General features: G+C 50.6%; 1 protein-coding gene across 1 annotated transcript; it reads right to left on the bottom strand.

The window, feature by feature from the left end:
- Window positions 1-2,822: 2,822 nt before the first annotated feature.
- Window positions 2,823-16,264, bottom strand: LOC135823783 (uncharacterized). Its single transcript, XM_065336628.1, has 4 exons — window positions 15,904-16,264; window positions 13,555-14,136; window positions 11,849-11,922; window positions 2,823-8,143 (listed from the first exon to the last, which is right to left on the bottom strand). The coding sequence occupies exons 1-4, from the start codon at window positions 16,037-16,039 to the stop codon at window positions 3,968-3,970; spliced, it is 4,968 nt and encodes a 1,655-aa protein (XP_065192700.1). The 5' UTR covers window positions 16,040-16,264; the 3' UTR covers window positions 2,823-3,967.
- Window positions 16,265-16,853: the final 589 nt, after the last annotated feature.

Genomic DNA, 16,853 nt, shown 5'->3' with positions numbered 1-16,853 from the left:
GGGTTTGACCTTTAGCAAAATGCACGCTATTTTTAGTAAGCTGTTGCCACGAGAATAGCTTTGATTTCGCGCGGTACTACCATTTTTGTCACCATATACGCGATACAAGGTGAAATGCGTACGGACTATGCAATATTTGGCCAAAACACGTACCGTTGGTCACAACGATAAATCAGCCCCCATAACGTTTATACGCTGCAGCTTCAACGCTATTTGGGTGATCAAGGTACGAGTACCGTAAAAAATAGCGTTACCGTTGTTTGCTAAGGGTGTCTAGTGTCCGATTTTTGAAGGCTCTTCCGAAAACCGGTCCGAAAAGGGAAACGTCCGAAAAGCAGCCAAAATGTCGGACTGATCATTACTTTCCTATGCAGAAGTCCTGTACTTTCACTTTTCAGCGCAACTGAAGGCACCCATCACTGTACATTTGCTTCTAAAAAGGCTAGCGCTTGGCTGTGGAAGTGCAAAGTAACATGTAACATGCCTGGATCAGGCTGGATGGCATGTACACTGACAGTCTGTACAGAGTCAGCATGGTCAGTGTGCGACCACACTCATCATTACAAAATTCACGACAGCTCTGGGGTTACCATGGCAACGGAGCGATTTTTCATGGTGTTTTAGGCGAAATTTTGAATTCTCTGTAAAAAATTGCCGAGGAGAAAAATTCGCACCATGTGGCCAGCCTTGGCGGTGAAGGGTGTCCGATTTTGGGCGAAAATTATTTGGCAGCACTGGGTATTCCCATGTCAGGCTGGCGCTGGCCTACACGTAGAATCCATGGGGCATACACAATGGCCCTTTGACTGGATGGAAAAGAGTGCACACTTATATTGGCCCTTTGACTGGAAAAGAGTGCACACTTAGGGTGCGTTCTTAAATCCTCTCGGAAAAGTTGGAGACTCTCCGAAAAGTTCGAGAGCTGTTCTTATATCCTCTCCGAATTTTAGGAGGCTCTCCAAAGCTCTCCAAGCTCTCCAAGCTTCAGAGGTGGTTGAAACTTGGAGATTCCCGCGGTTTGGGATCAGCGCATGCGAACTAGGCTAAAAGCCACGTGTTGATCATGAGTGTACGCATTTCCCTTTTCGCATACGCACATCGCATACTATATTCGCGGCACTCAAGATCGCGGCCCCTTTGGCGCTTCATTTTGCTTGACATCTGCAAAATATCTCCGAATTCTTCGAGACCCGTTCTTGAAGAATCCCAGTTTCTTCGACTTCTCTTTTCTTCTTCTCCTAGAAGCTAGAGAATTTAAGAACGCACCCTTATATGGAATGGACTGTAGTGCCAGATAACTGCCTAATCCACACGACTGGCTAAATTAAGCCGTGTGAATCGGCCTCCAATACACCTGGTCTACACCACACGGAATACGAGTACATCGGAATGGGACGGCCAAGACAGATACCTATGCACACCCTACACTTGCTGGGGTAACCAGTATCGACAGCACACTGCTGCAGCTTTGATAGAAGCAGACACTAGATGCACTGGTTGTTGTGTATCGGTAGAAAGACTTTTCATGGCTCATTTTTGTTGTGGTCCTTTCGTTTATTTTGGTTTGTTTTGCGTTCTGCTTTGACTGGTTTTGGTTGCATGTATAGTTTGTACATGATCCAAGTGACGGTTACGTCATTCTCATACGTTGTTTTGCGTTGCGCGCATGCTCGTATGCTGCCATAAATGTTAGTCTTTTTCTTCAGTTTTCAGTTTACCTCGTCGTGTCCGGTCTTCTTGTCTGTCCGTCTCCGTCTTGTCAAGAAATTATGTAGAACTCTCAGTTCAGTTTCGTTGTTGTGTGTGGCGGGTCGGATGGGCAGGGAGGCTGGGCCCCTGACGCCTGGACAACATGGGCGCGTGCACAAAATTTGGCGACCACGCCAGGACGTCTGCGAGGAGTGGCTGGTTCCTACGACAAGGACGGTGCGAAGGAAAACGCATCGTGAACAAATAACCCCATGTGAGTGTGACGCGGAGTTTGGAAGGTGCTCCTGCTGTGATTTGTTGATTAGTTTGATTCGATTTGTTTCTGCCACTTTACTGTTCACGTACTGCGCGAGTTGTTCCCCTTCATACCCCAGGGCCTGCCCAACTCTCAGAAACCGCTCTTCCAATAGCAGTTCCCCCGCGGACTCTGCCTTGCATCCTTTTTCCTCGCTGGTTTTCTCCTTGAGCTTCGTGGCCATTTTCAGTCACTGGTACTTTTAGGTGAAATTGGAGTTTGTTTAGCAACCAGCCTCGGCTACTGGGTTCTGGCAACTCAGGGCCAATAGACGTACCAACAACTTCAGCTATGACAGCTATATATACATGACTATATCCACAATCCAGTGTGTCACTATTGTCAAGAGTACATAACCCCCCAGAGTGTGCAACGCCGATCCAGCTCTGCGTAGGGTTTTGGTGGAGCGGAATCGGATCTTCTGATGTCATGCGTACACTCCACACCACCGCAAGCCCGGTCCGAGTCGAGGGAGGGCACCGTTGATTTTGATCCGAGTGTACCCGCGACTCCCCGGGTTCCCCTGAGATGTGTAGACCTACGGTATAATGACGCAAAGATCCGACTACGCTCGACCAAGACCCTATGCAGAGCTGAATGAGGCATTGCACACTCTAGGGGGATATGTACTCTTGCTACTATGATAATAATATCGTCGTTACTATATTAAGTAACGACACACTGGATTGTGGAGCCGAAACTAGTCCAACTTCCAAATGCTTTGGCAAGAGGGTAGCCTTCCGACAGGTTGGACACACACACACACACACACACACGCACACACGCGCGCACACACACACATACAAAACTCGGCCAGTCGTTGCTCCATCACAGCAGAAAACAAGCAGAGAAGGTGAAGGAGAAAACCATGCGTCCCAGAAATAGCGCAATAATCAATATGTTCATACACTGCCACCAGCAGGGCAACCTAAACCTATACACATAAACCTATGACTGTATCATGAGAAATTAGCAGGGCCATATAGTACAATTTCAAAAAACCAATAAGTCATCTACAAAGTAAGTTTTGAGGTTTTTTTACAAAGTGACAGTGAGTTTTGCTAAACAAAATCTAAAATACAACACAATAATTTAAAAATAGATATGACATAATTTACGGCAGCAGCACTTGCACCTGCAGCCGAAACGGGAGCCCAGCTCTCAGAGAAAGTATCTTAGAGTAGAACTGACAACATACACAGCTGGAGACATAAAGGCGTTTGACAGATTTGCGAATTCTTGCTCAACCCGGCATCGTGACAAAATATTAATTAGACGACGGGAGAAAATGAAAATTGAAAAGGGGATTTCAAAAAAGTACAAATGTAAAAACACTATTCTCAGCAGTGAGACGGGACAAGTGCCCAGAGCAGGGGAAAGTGACAATGAGAAATCCTGTTCCATGCACGTGTAACTTACACGCGCGGTGGCAGGCGGTGAAACGGAGGTGACAGACAGGGCAAGTAACTCAACTAAACGGAAGTGGTTAAGGGGTAAGCAGCACCAGCAGCATTCGGCTGGAGAGCGCAGTTGTGGTGGGGTGGCTGAAGAAAAATAAACCGAAGTGAAGCTAAGCAAATATACATCTTCCTACACAAGAACATGGCCAGGTACGGAGTTAGAGCAAAATGACGGGTATAATAAAATAAGGGAATAAGGAGAAATAGTGTCAGTGGATCATTTCCATCAATGAAAGTTCTGGTCCTGCAATTCGAAAACGTATATACATGTAATGGAAAACATGGAGCAGCACACGTACCATTGCGATGTTCCATTGCATGCCGCACTAGTCGGAGGCTGTGACAGAATTATGCGCGATACACAGCGGAGCATACAGCTGAAGAATCTTATGACGACCAAAGCCATGATTCTAATCATCATGATTTGACGTACACCTTGTCTGCACCCGGGCAGTAGCACAAGTGCTGTTGGTTTCGGTGATGCGAGAGTGGAGCTAGTAGTTCAGGAGTCAAAGGTCAAGAGCAGTGGGAAGCCGTCAGGGAGAACGCCTGAGATCTCCGACAGCAGTGGGGTCAGCTCCGACTGCATTGTAGCGCGCGCATCCAAGGTGGAGTTGAGGCATTTGCCGGCGAACCTGATCAGGACAATGGACCTATCAGAGTGTCCTGGTAGCAGATTGGAAATCACCGGTCGACAATCCGGCTGGAAAAGGAAGCCACGGTCGAGCAGGGCGCGCACAAACGTGCCAAACCGTGCCTCCAGAAGAACACTGGCCTTCCAGACATGCTCACTGGACGGCAGCTGACCGTTGCGCGCACTTACAGCCAGATGAGCTGCAAAGCCACCGTCCAGCAGGGCAAGCCGAGGTTTCTCTGGCGAGAAAGCCGTCACGAATGTATCCAGTGTGACGTCCTGTGGCCGCTTCAAGACAGCCTGCATGCTGCCCATCATCTCCTCCAAGGCAGGATAGTAGGCTTCGGGCACGAACTCTCGGCACAGCTTGCTCCACTGAGCCTTGCCCATTGAACTGGCCTTGCGCACAAACGCACTGAACAGCTTTGTGACTGAGCCGGTCTGGTCCGACGGCGCCGAAGCAACAATCTGCGCCAGCAGCTTGACCATGTGGAAGGTGCGCGGGTAGTGCAAGGCATTGGACTTGACGTTGCTGGCCTTCAACAACAGCACAATGGCCTCAGTGACGGCGGAGAAGACCTTCATGGAGCATTTCTCATTGACAACCGCCAGGACTTCCTCTGCGAACAACGGGCCGCCTAGAGCGATATGGCTTGCCGTGTCCGCCTTCGGGATGCACGAAAACATATCGGCAATCGACGGCAACTCTGAGTACTCGGCTGACATGAGCTTCTGGAAAGATGGAGGCGGCAGGATGGCAAAGACAATGTCAACTTCGATAGGGGCGTGCGTGGAGAGCGGCACAACGCAGCGCAGACGAGGGCATCGTGATGAGAACCCTCGGTGCACGCGATCGAGTCCGCACTGCTCTAGGTGGCCGGCCATGCGCTTCATCCACTCCATGTGGTCGGCACGCATGTCCGACGACGCCACGACGCACAGGTCAAGATCGCTGCAGCGGCCCAGCACCACCGAGCCAAACGGGATCACCAGGCGGCAGGCCTGCTGCTCATCGAATCCACCGCCATCGCTAGTTGCATCCGTCAGCAGACTAGCCCAGGCGGTAGAGAGAAACTCCAGCACGGCAGAAACGGCGGAACGGAAAGGACCTTTTGCCAGTGAGCCGTAGGCCTTGACAAAGTGGCTGAGCGGATCCTTGTAGCGTTTTGCCGGCGCCTCGTGAGTCGAGGCGTCAACGATGCCCCACTCTAACGCCGGGTAGCGCTTCGTCAGTCGCTCGCAGGCTGCGAGATTCTCCGGCAGATCGTCGTAGAAGACTATCTTCTTCAGGTGGCCGTGCTTTGCAATTAGGTTGACGATGGCCTCTTCTTTGTAGGAAGCAGTGTGCGGACTCTCAAACGGCTGGCAGATCAGCTGGTCGGGTACCACGTTGAACTGGCGCAGGACAGCGGCAACGGCATCGTACATCGTCTCCGCCTGTCGACCGGTCAGAACCACCATGGCGGTGTGAGGACGACCGCTGTGCTGGCGGAACGAGCGCATCAACGGACCGGGTCTGAGCGGTAGCGGCGGCTGCAGAGACTGTGGGTAGGCTAGATAGCCCGGTTCGGGCCACTTCGTCCCGGTCAGCTTCTCATACAGCGCTGTACCCTCGGTGGGACCCACTGTATCCAAGAGCGTGCCGTCAAAGTCGTAGATGTAGATTGTCTCCACGGTATGCCGAGCTTCGGCCGTCTCGCTGAGCACGGCTGGGCTGGCTGTTCTCGGCGGCGGAGTGGTCAGCACACGGCGCAGGTGCTCGCTGTCCGTGATCACCGACAGATCATCGAACGGTGGCGTGGTGATCATACAGCCCACAGTACCGGACAGGAGGAGTTCGCGTGTGTGCTGCAGAGGCTTGCCGCTGGCCAGCCATTGCTCCAGCATGTCGTTAGAGTACTTCGCCAGGGACTTGTTGGTGAAGGAGATGGTAATGTGCGGACAGGCGTTAGCCGACTTGACTGCGTCGCCCAGTATGCGCACGCTGACCGCCTGGTTGCGGCCGTCATCTGCGCACCCTCGCACGGTCACCGTCACGGTCTTACCCAGGGGCAATGCCACCGCCTGCTCAACGGTGGGCTGGAAGATGAGAGTCACGTGCAGCGCCTCGGGAACGTTGTCCAAATGAGTCGGCGGATAGGCGCGCAGCAGCTGACGACGGGACTGCTGGCTCATGAAGATGGCCGCGAAGAAAGTGCTGGGCAGTTGAGGTGCACTGGCAGCAGCAGAGTTGGCAGTAAAGCTGCTGACGTCCAACGACTCACTAGGCTTCAGCACTGGTTGAACCGTAAGACCGCTGCTATCCTCTTCCCACACTTCAAACATACGCAGTACGGCCGGCAGTGGCACCTTGTGCTGGCCGCGCTCGCAGAAGCGTCGCGCCATCTCCGCGTCCCCGCACGACAGCTGCACGATGCGCGCGTCGTAGCCGCACATTGCCGCCAATCGCAGATAGGCGGTGTACTGCCAGCGCTGCACGTGAGTGTTGTCGACGATGACACTGCCGATGCCGGCATTCAGAGCCTCCATGAACAGGTCCAGGCAGTACGTGTGAGCATCTCGGATCTTCTGGCTGCTGAAGTCGTAGCGTCGTGCCGTAGTTGCACTGGCATCCGCGCTGCTATCCACATCGCGCTCTCCAGTTCCACCGCTGGAGACAAAGTACTCGTCGGCGCAACACACACGCACTGCTCCCTGCTGGCCAAGCTGCGAGCGCAGTGCCTCGGCTAAGCGCGACTTCCCAGAGCCCGGCAGCCCGCGCAGAACGTATACGCATCCGGCGACGGGTGCAGTTGAAGCCGTCGTACTCGTCCCTGAAGTGGCCCCGGGCAGAAAGCGCCACGTGCCTTGTGCTGCTGTTCCACCCAGGGACAGCTGCATGAGATGTTTGACAAGGCGGCTGTGCTGCTCCAATCGAGCATCTCCTGTGGCCTGCAAGGCAGCTAGCATGTCAGCGGCCACATCTGCAGACAGGGCGTTGGCGGCACGCAAGCGCTCAATTCGCATTTGCAGGCACTGCAGCAGTGATGGCACAAGTATAGCGAGACCAAGGCTGGCCGTTGTCATACGCACGTAGAATCCGTCCACGGCCGACTTTGGCTCGGTCATGGAACACACGTGCAGGCAGTCGACCGCCTGGCGGCCGAAATCCAGGTCCGAGAACTGCGCGTAGAGTGCTGGCTCTACGTGCGCGCCATCGCCCATGGCCCGGCACATCGGTCGACTCAGCTTGACAAGAGTCATGTGCGGCGTGAAGCCCTCGTGATTACCCGGCGTCGCCACACCAGCCTCGCTCAGCACCTGCAGCAGGACTTGGTTGAGACGCGCCAGCTCGGGCGTCAGCTCCACGGACGCGAACACCACGCGGCCGCGGAAGTTGCCCACGCCGCTGATTCGCAGTCCGCCGGAGGAGAACAGCGCCATGAAGTGCTTCTGGTTGGCGGTCAGCACAGCCTTGACCCGGTCAGCATCCTTGGCCGATGCTATTCTCAACATGCAGACAGTGACGTGCAGGGCAGTGCTGGATAGCACACCGTCAGCGAGACGCGGGTCACCAGCCACAATGCTTTGCTGAACCGTTTCGGCGGCCGCTACAATCTCCGCCTCGGTCACGCGGATGCCGACGAAGAAATTCGGTCGCAGCGGCCCGGTGCGATGCGACATTGTCGTCTTGCTGGTTTCGCCTTCATCGCCGTCATCATCTAAATCATCCTCAAACGTTAGCTGCGCTTCTCCGGAGCTAGATGCGGCGGCTGATACGGCTGGCTTCGGTGCGTTGGACGCGTGTCGCTTTAGCACATCGGCGATAGTTGTGCCGTCGCCGCGAGAGCCGAAGAAGTTGTCCAACTGTACGCGCTTGTCCCAGACGATCTCGTCCCGGTACTTGATGTACTGGAAGCGGTGCTTGGGTACAGCTAGTACGGTTCTGGAATCTACTGATGCCAGGTCTTCCCAGGAGAAGGCTGCAAACGGTTTCTCGATAATGCCAACAAAGCGGTCCAGATAGCCGATCTTGAAGTGCTCTGTCGGCAGGTCGTCATCCCACTGCAGCCCGACCAACGGTATAACACATACGCACGCACGCACGCGCACACACATACACACACACACACACATACACACACACACACACACACATACACACACATACACACACACATACACACACACACACACACACACACACATACACACACATATACACACATACACACACATATACACACACACACACATACACACACACACACACACACACACACACACACACACACACACACACATTGGTCTTAGTTGTAGGATGGGGTGGTTGCTTAACACCGGTGTCGCTCTATTACGAACTAAGTTTAGCATGGAGAAGGAACGGCAACCTTCATGGCTGTTATCAAGACAACCATGCTGGTGCATATGCTGAAGTGAATTTTAAATACAACAGGGTCCGCACCACTCCTTGAATTCCTTGAAAGTCCTTGAATGTCAAAGCCGGATTTGAAAGTGCTTGAATATCCTTGAATTTTCGTGTGGGTGCTTGAATTTTTGAAAAAAGTGTGTTTTTCCTTGAATTTGGGTTTGAATGCGGTAGATCTACTCACGTTCATGCAGTAGGTCTACGCGCACTGCTGGGTACCCGTAACCGGTACCGTAGTCCGTAGATCTAGTAGAACTGAGTAGCAGCTAGTACATGTGCAGAGAACGTGTGTCGCAACTGCGAACTAAACCAACTTTTCGCTACAAAAGTGGGAGTCGAGTCGGACTTTGACCGTCGATCATCGCCACTTTTTCTTCATCATTTCATTCTCGGAGGACTTTGTGCGGCGCATGGTTTTGCCTGTCATAATAGTAAGTAGTGCCGTAGTGAAGCATTTTGCAATCATGCCAGGTGGCAAGTGTGTTTTTCAGGAGCAATGGCTACAGAAGACTGAGTTTCGTAGATGGTTGGCGTCTGTCCCCGGCAACAAGCGACAAGCCAAATGCACTCTGTGCAAAAAGGTGGTCGATATTGCCGCGATGGGCGAGTCAGCCCTTCGAAGCCACGCGAAAGGCGGCAAGCACAAAGACCTGGCGGAGCAGAACGTGGTCACCGTGAATCAGTTCTTCGTTTCCACCCAGCCGTCTCCGTCAGACTCAGCAACGATAGCAGCATCTGTTCCAGTCGCCACGTCGACATCGTCGGCTAGTAGTACATGTAGTACTACTGCGGGACCTGCAATAACATGTAGTGCCACCGAATCTGCTGCTGCGTCTATAAGCCAGCCAATACTATAAGGTGATTTATAGTATTGTAGTGAAAAGAGTTTAACTCAGTTAATTGTAGTGTGGGAAGAAGACGCAAGCTGTATTTACTGTAGTCACAAACCTTTCTGGACCGGAACTGGACTGGACTGAAATTTCCCCTTTTCTTTTTTCCTTCTTGCACTGCAGGTGAGCCAACTTCAGGCAAGAGAGCTGCGTGTAGAGTGCCGCTCCCACATTGTTGCCACACTGCTGAAGCTGAAGGACAAGTCACCAATTCGACACGCTGTTGTGCAGGCAGCATCCTGTCTCGACCCCTCTCAGATGGCTGATGCCACAAGGAAGGATGCCTGTTAAAGGAATTTCCGTCGCCTTCTCACGGAATTTCTTGCGTGTGGACAGGTGTCTGGAGGGGATCTTGCCTGTGACGACACCGTGAAGCAGTATACAGACTTCCTCGCCATCGTCCCTATGAAGCACCAGCAGTATGCCAAGTTTGATCAGCTGAAGGACAGGCTGGACTCCCTACTATGGACGGACATGGCCCAGAACCCGAGATTCTCCAGACTGTGGCCAGTTGTCTCCAAAGTGTTGTCGCTGTCGCACGGACAGGCGGGCGTGGAACGTGGGTTCAGCGTCAACCGGGAGGTGGAGGCCGACAACTTGTCAGAGGCTGGTTTCGTTGCCAGACGGCTGGTGTGTGACCACGTGCAGGCTGCAGGTGGCATCGATAAAGTCGATGTGTCATCTCCGGAGATACTGGTTGCGGTAGGCAGTGCCCGTACTGCATACCGGCGACATCTGGAACGTGAAGCCAGTGAGCGGGCACAGACACAGAGTGGTCCAGTTGTGGATAAGGCCACAAAGAAGAAGGAAGCTGTAGGATCCTTGCAAGAGCAGATTACAGCTCTTCTCAAGTCTGCCGACGACTTGGCAAAGAAGGCTGAGGATGAGAAGAGCATCAACTTCCTCATTCAGTCCAATAGCCTGCGCTCAACTGCCGCAGCTAAGCAACAGGAAGTTAACTCTTTGAAGGAGCGGCTGAACGTGCTGGAAGCCCGCAAGAAGAAATGAACAGAACAGATGTGTGTGTGTGTGTGTGTGTGTCCGTGACAGCTGCTTGGCTCTCGGCGGGCATTCCTTTTTCTATTATGGCAATTTATTAACAACTATTAGACGTGCGCGCTCGTGTGACTGACAGTGTGCGTGTCTTTTTTAACTTTTGTGCCGAACTGTTTGTCTGCTAACTGTTACTAATTACTGTCGGAAATAAGGACTAGTTATTTTGGATCCAGATTCCTGTATTTTATGAATATTGTTGATAGATACGTTAACGCTGCTCGATTGGGTAATAATTATGAGTCAAGTTTTTGTCTCCCGGACCTTGGGTGGCCTTGAACTTTGCAACATGAGAGTGGCCAACCAACGGTTAGCCCACCAACTAATGTCCTTGAATGTCCTTGAAAAAATGGGGTTTGGGGCCCTTGAAAACCCTTGAATAATATTTTCATGACTTGGTGCGAACCCTGTACAAACTAAATAAGCAATTCAGTATCAACAGGAACACACATGCGACACAACAAGAATACCGTAAAGTCGCGTGTAAACGCAGCACTTCTGATCACATAAGCCGATGCATAGCGCGCACTCGAAAACAAGCCAGGCTTCTATTCCAGTTGCAACTTTTTGTGCAACTGAGGCACAAAGACATGCGTATGTGACAACGCACTTTTCACACTTTTTCATGCTTGCATAGGAATTAGGAGTTGCTTTAACCTGTTCAGCACGAAGGACGTAATAATACGTCATTCAGAATACCACTGCACCACGGAGGACGTAATATTACGTCCTGAGTGTACATCGCGCATATACGCGATTTGTCTGGATCGCGTGCGTTCAAACTATCGTAACTCAGTCAATTCTTGGTCGATTCTCACGATCGAAGTATGTATCTGGAAGAGAAAACTCTCAGCTTGTGATAGAAACAATCGCCGAAGCGATACGACCCCGGGTTGTTGAGATATGCGACTCGACACGGCAAATTCAAAGAGAATTTTTTGCGCGATCTGCAGAACGCGTATTTTGCATTTTCGATCATTTTCGATCATTTTTGCGCTGCCTGCTGCCATGGAAACTAGATTCAAATGATGGTGGCGGATCTCGGGAGTCCTCCAAAAAAATTTGAGCTCGATACGAGCAAGGAGGGCGAAATGGCAGCTGAGGATTTGGTCTCTTGCCCGTGCTCAAGTCTGTCGAGCGCGTGGGTGAAGTTTGCCAGACTGTAGCATGGGCGTTTAGTTTCGCTCCGAGCTGAGTTTGGAACTAGTTTGCTCCTCGTCTCAAGACCTTTCCAGGAAGCTCAAGATCGTGGAATTCGTCCAAGGGAAGGTAAAGTTATCGATCCTTGAACAGGTAGTACTTTCATAGGAAAAACGCCACTTTTGCAGGTGTTGCCGTGGGGAGGCATTCAGGTAGCGTCGTGCTCAAAAGGTTAAAAGTGCAGCACCATTCATTCACCTGTATGCGGTGGATAACATCGACGACCTGCCGCATCGGTGTCTTCTTCCCTCCCTCTGCCGACGCCGACGAGCCTACGAGGAAGACAACACACAAAACACAATGTGCGAGATCGATATAAAAACAACAAATACGATGAAATATAGGATATGGGGAAAACGAGAAAAAAAATGTTACCGTATTATCTCTAATATAAGCACAGTCTCCAATAATAGCACGTCTCCAATAATAGAACACCTTGGGGCAGCATTCAAAAAATAAAGTGCTCAGTCTCCATTATAAGCACACTGTGTAAATTCATTATCTGTACCGGCGAAAAAAACCTGAAATGTGTGTGTCTGACATGAATTTGGCATGGCAACATGCTTCTGAAATGAGGTTGAAATAATAATGGAACAGTCTCCAATAAAGGAACGTCTCCATTAATAGCACGGGGCGGAGGTACATTGAAAAAATAAAGGACCGTGCTTATATTAGAGATAATACGGGTACCCGCTGAAATTAGCCGTTCTACAGTATGCTACAAGTACAAAAAATTGTAAGTACATGTATATGTACTCAGATGGAGAGCCAAGGTTTAATTTATACAAAAGAGAAAGACCTATAACTTAGAACCTTCCAAGTTGGAAGGCTGTTGGAGTGCGCATCCAAGATGTGCTAGAGCTGTTAGCCAGTTAGTTGTAGAACGTCAGTACCGTCGGTCAGTGTCGTGCAATGTTATCGCATGAGCTGATTGTTTAGTAACTGGTGGTGTTAGTGGACAGTATAGCGTAACTTGTAGTTCTTTGGTCTTTCTCACATGTATATGTCATACACCTACCGTATTTTACCGGTTGTAAGTCGACCCCGGTTATAAGTCGACCCTTCTATCTGGAGGTCTCAATTCTGCGTTTTAAAATTTTCACCCAAAGAAGCACTACTAACCACCTCCTGCTCCTAACACATCAACAAATCATGTAAACATTCCTTATTGGAGGATATAACGTCCCAGTCCTTGAAAAAGGCCAATAAACTGGCAAAATGTGTAAACATGGTGCACTCGTGCATGCAGTGCAGGTCATTTTTTGGAAGATTCTGATAGTTACCGGTTATAAGTCGACCCCCACCCTTTCTCCTTCTATTTTAAGTCGTAATAGGTCGACTTACAACCGGAAAAATACGGTAGTATCCGTAGTAACAATAAAACATACTGTAAGCCCACAAATTTTCCGCCCATGCAAATTTCGGCCTCCCAGGGCTAAAACCCATTTCGGCCGCATTAAATTTTCGGCATACTGCTGCTGCCTGTATACACTGTCACACTGAACTTTGCAAAACAAAATTTCGGCCGCAACAAATTTTCGACCTAATACGACCAGGCTGCAAGTAGCCGAAAATAAATATGCGCTGAATATGTGTAGACTTACAGTAACCCCCAAGAGTGTGCAACTACCTGTAACCGGTACAACCTCTATGCAGTGCTGTGATGGCAGAGATTCCCATCACGTGACATACTCGTAGTTCAATATCTGATGCTGGCGAACAGTGCAAAGTGACCACCAGAGAGTTGTACTGGCGTGTACAGGTTTGTCACACGATTTGAAGTTCAGACCCCATAAACTGCAGCTACACACTCTGGGAGGGTGGGGGGTATGTACTCTTGGTACTTCATACTTTGATCAACACAACTAGAACACAATCACACAAAGCCAGGCAAGGAGGAGTACCTTTGCCCGGCGCACTTGGTTCTGTTGCTGTCATTTCAGATGAGTTTGAAGCCGGTGTTGCTGCTGCTGCAGTGGTGGTAGTGGTAGCTGCACTTGCAGCACGTGATTTCTTGCCGACGGCGCCGGGGTGAAGATTGAGACAGCTGTCGCCAAACTTGCACTGTCCCTTCTTGAAAAACCTGCACACCGCTGGTGTACCACTTTGCAGTGGAACAGGCTCGGACGGTGACGCGGTACTAGTCAATTGTGATGTGGTCGATTCAGCTTTGACGTTGCTAGAAGCAGCTCCATCACTGGTGGCATTGGCAACTACGGGTGCGTCAGCATGGCTCTTCGAACTCACCGTCGATGCCTGACTAGCTGACTGGGTGGGGGGTGCAGACGCTGTGGCTCCACTCGCTTGCTCCTGGCTTGACAAGTACTCCTGTGCTTCGCAAACGACGGTGAAAAGTGCGGTCTCTCCAGCATGCTCTGCCGACGTAGCCTCAAGAAAGTCCAGCAGAGCAATGGCCGACTCAGGGCTCAACTGTTCGCTGGCATCGTCGGCAAGCGTCACCTTGGCTGGTGTTGCCGGATAGGAATCTATGCACACGCACATACAAAAATTCATGTATACACGAACGTACACACATACACACACACACACACACACACACGCACACACGCGAGTGCGCGCGCACACACACACACATCAAACACACATGCACACAAAAAACACGCATGCACACAGATACACACCCACGCACACACACACACACACACACACACACACGCACACAGACACACACACAATGAGTAACATACAATTCTCTCCAGACCACAGACCAGCCTCCACGCCACCTTTCTAGCATGGTGACTCAGATCGTCTTTAATGAAAGGTGAACAGATTCCGGATGCCCTCCCCTCACACACTGTCAAACACGTCTATCCTTTTGTTCAAAGTCGATAGAACGTCGAGTGCTCAGGAGTGTTCCACACGGGTCAGCTCAGCACTCTAACCCTTCCATGTTTCCGCCCATGAAAGTAGATGTCAGCAAAACTGTAGAAGCACGGTGCGAGATGGTGTACAGCATTCACTTGACTACGCTGTGCGACTCGCTGTGAGCGAAAGTTGAGTGTGCATGACTGCGATCACGTATGCACATGAGGGACTGCGTGTACGACGCTTTAAGTTTTAGACCGAGCTCAACGTCACTGTGTACATCACATACAGTCAAGCCTGTCTAAGACGACTGCTCAAGGGACCCTAAACATGTGGTCTCTGTTACCAGGTGGTCTCCTTATCCAGGGTCATGTGACTGCAAATAGCATCTCTTGGTCCTGGTTTCAGTGGTCTTTTAGGACCAAGGCCGTCACAGTCGGCTGAGGCCGACCCACTTTTTCGGGCGGTTTTTTTTTTTTTTTTTTTGGAGCACCCTGCAACAATGCGTGATGATCGCAGCTCAGCGCAAATGTGGCAAATCCTTGTCCATGATACGATCGTGGTTTGTTGCAGATGCACTGAATGGCACCAAACGCCTGGAAATGCTTGCAATTGGCTTCAATTTTTGAAATTTTTCCCGGGGGAGGGTAATTTGCCCAGAAATGCTTGCAAATGGCTTCAATTTTTGAAAGTTTTTCCCAGGGAGGCCCCCAGACCCCCCTTCCATGGCCGCCCCACCTCCAAAGTCGGTGGTGCGACAGGCCTGAGGACAGGTGGTCGCCTTTTCCGAGTGGTCGTCTTGACAGGTTTCACTGTACAATGACACGAGCTCAGCTTCTCCAGCTGCACTGGCACTTAACCACAGTTCAAAGAATGCTCATAGCAGGTTGAAACAGACTCAGGCTGAAGATGGTCATGGAAGCAAAGTATTCACGCGGACACACCCGCACATGCACAACCACACGCGCACACACACATATACGAACACGCACACACACACGCGTGCGTGTGCGCGCACACACATGTACGCACGTACACACGCACACACATACACACGCGCGCGTGTGCGCGCACATACATGTACGCACGCACACACACACACACACACACACACACACACACACACACACACACACACATATGTACACGCACACGCACACACACGCACACGCACATGTGCACTCACTCACACACATACACACACACACACACACACACACGCACACACATACGTACGCACACACATGCACATACATACACAGACACGCGTGTGCGCGTGCACACACACACACGCGGACGCATAGGCACACACACACACACACACACACACACACACACACACACACACACACACATACACACACACATACACCCTGATACCAGTACCAAATAAGTTGCAAACAGGAGACTTTCAATATTTCTTTTACCTTGCACATTTATCAATAACACGACTTTCCTCCATGGTTCGGCCAGGCGAATCGTACACTCCGCATCGGAGAGAGCCACGAAATCAGCCCCGTAGATTTCCTGAAGAACCTGGAACTCTGATTCTGCCTCTGCCATGATTTGATCCACTCCGGCGACAATACTAGTTCCCAAAATATCAGTCGACAACTATTGCAAGAACTGGATCGTTTCTTCAAAGTTCTCCAATCTTTCTAGATTGGCCAGAAGTCTAGGTATCGTGAATAAATAAAGTGCTGTGCTTACAGCAAATACAGTGATTGGTGTGGTGGGAATTTCAGGATAGCAGGTCACTAATCATGGTACCCATCACTCAGTACCAGATAGGCCGTGGAGTGCAGCCGTATTTCAGCAAATGACGAAACAGAAATTTGCTGTGTGCATTTCAAACACAGTCAGATACTGACAATCATGGATTCATGGACATGTGGATTTGAAAGTTTCTCCTCCTTTTGTACGCATGACGCAGCTATGCGCTCACCTAGCTACATCATCAAGGCTACAATGACTGTAATGTTTTCTGATCAATGACGTACCTGGTGAGATCATTGCACCTTCACAAAAACGAACGAAAGTCGAAAGGGCAGGATCAGGACAGGAGGAGGAGAGGTACTACAAAGTACTTTGTCTTCACTACTTACTTGTACTTGTAGCTAGGTGAGTAGAGTATAGCACGTAAGTACCGGTAATACAATGATTATGACTGACTGTAGTAGGACTCTGCTACCACGGACTGTCTGTACTGTAGATGTAGCCTGTGCTCACTCATATCAAAAGTGTTTTGCACTGCAGTCTCGGATACTAGTGCTTGGTCAGTTGGTCTAATAGTCCGCAGTCCAAGTGCTCAAAATCAGGGAGTAGTACAATATATAAGTCAGATCACCCAAAATCAAACTTCCGCTCATTTATCATT

The sequence above is a fragment of the Sycon ciliatum genome, chromosome 8, assembly GCF_964019385.1.
Source record: "Sycon ciliatum chromosome 8, ocSycCili1.1, whole genome shotgun sequence".
Taxonomy (NCBI): Eukaryota; Metazoa; Porifera; class Calcarea; order Leucosolenida; family Sycettidae; genus Sycon; species Sycon ciliatum.
Note: the sequence above shows the minus strand (reverse complement) of the source record. Positions and strands in the feature narration are given on the sequence as shown.

Coding starts and splice junctions, on each gene's coding strand:
- LOC135823783 (XM_065336628.1), bottom strand. CDS start 16,039: ATGGCAGAGGCAGAATCAGAGTTCCAGGTTCTTCAGGAAATCTACGGG. Junction 11,923..13,554: donor ACCAAGTGCGCCGGGCAAAG/GTACTCCTCCTT, acceptor TCTTCCTCGTAG/GCTCGTCGGCGTCGGCAGAG. Junction 8,144..11,848: donor ATGTTATCCACCGCATACAG/GTGAATGAATGG, acceptor GTCGGGCTGCAG/TGGGATGACGACCTGCCGAC.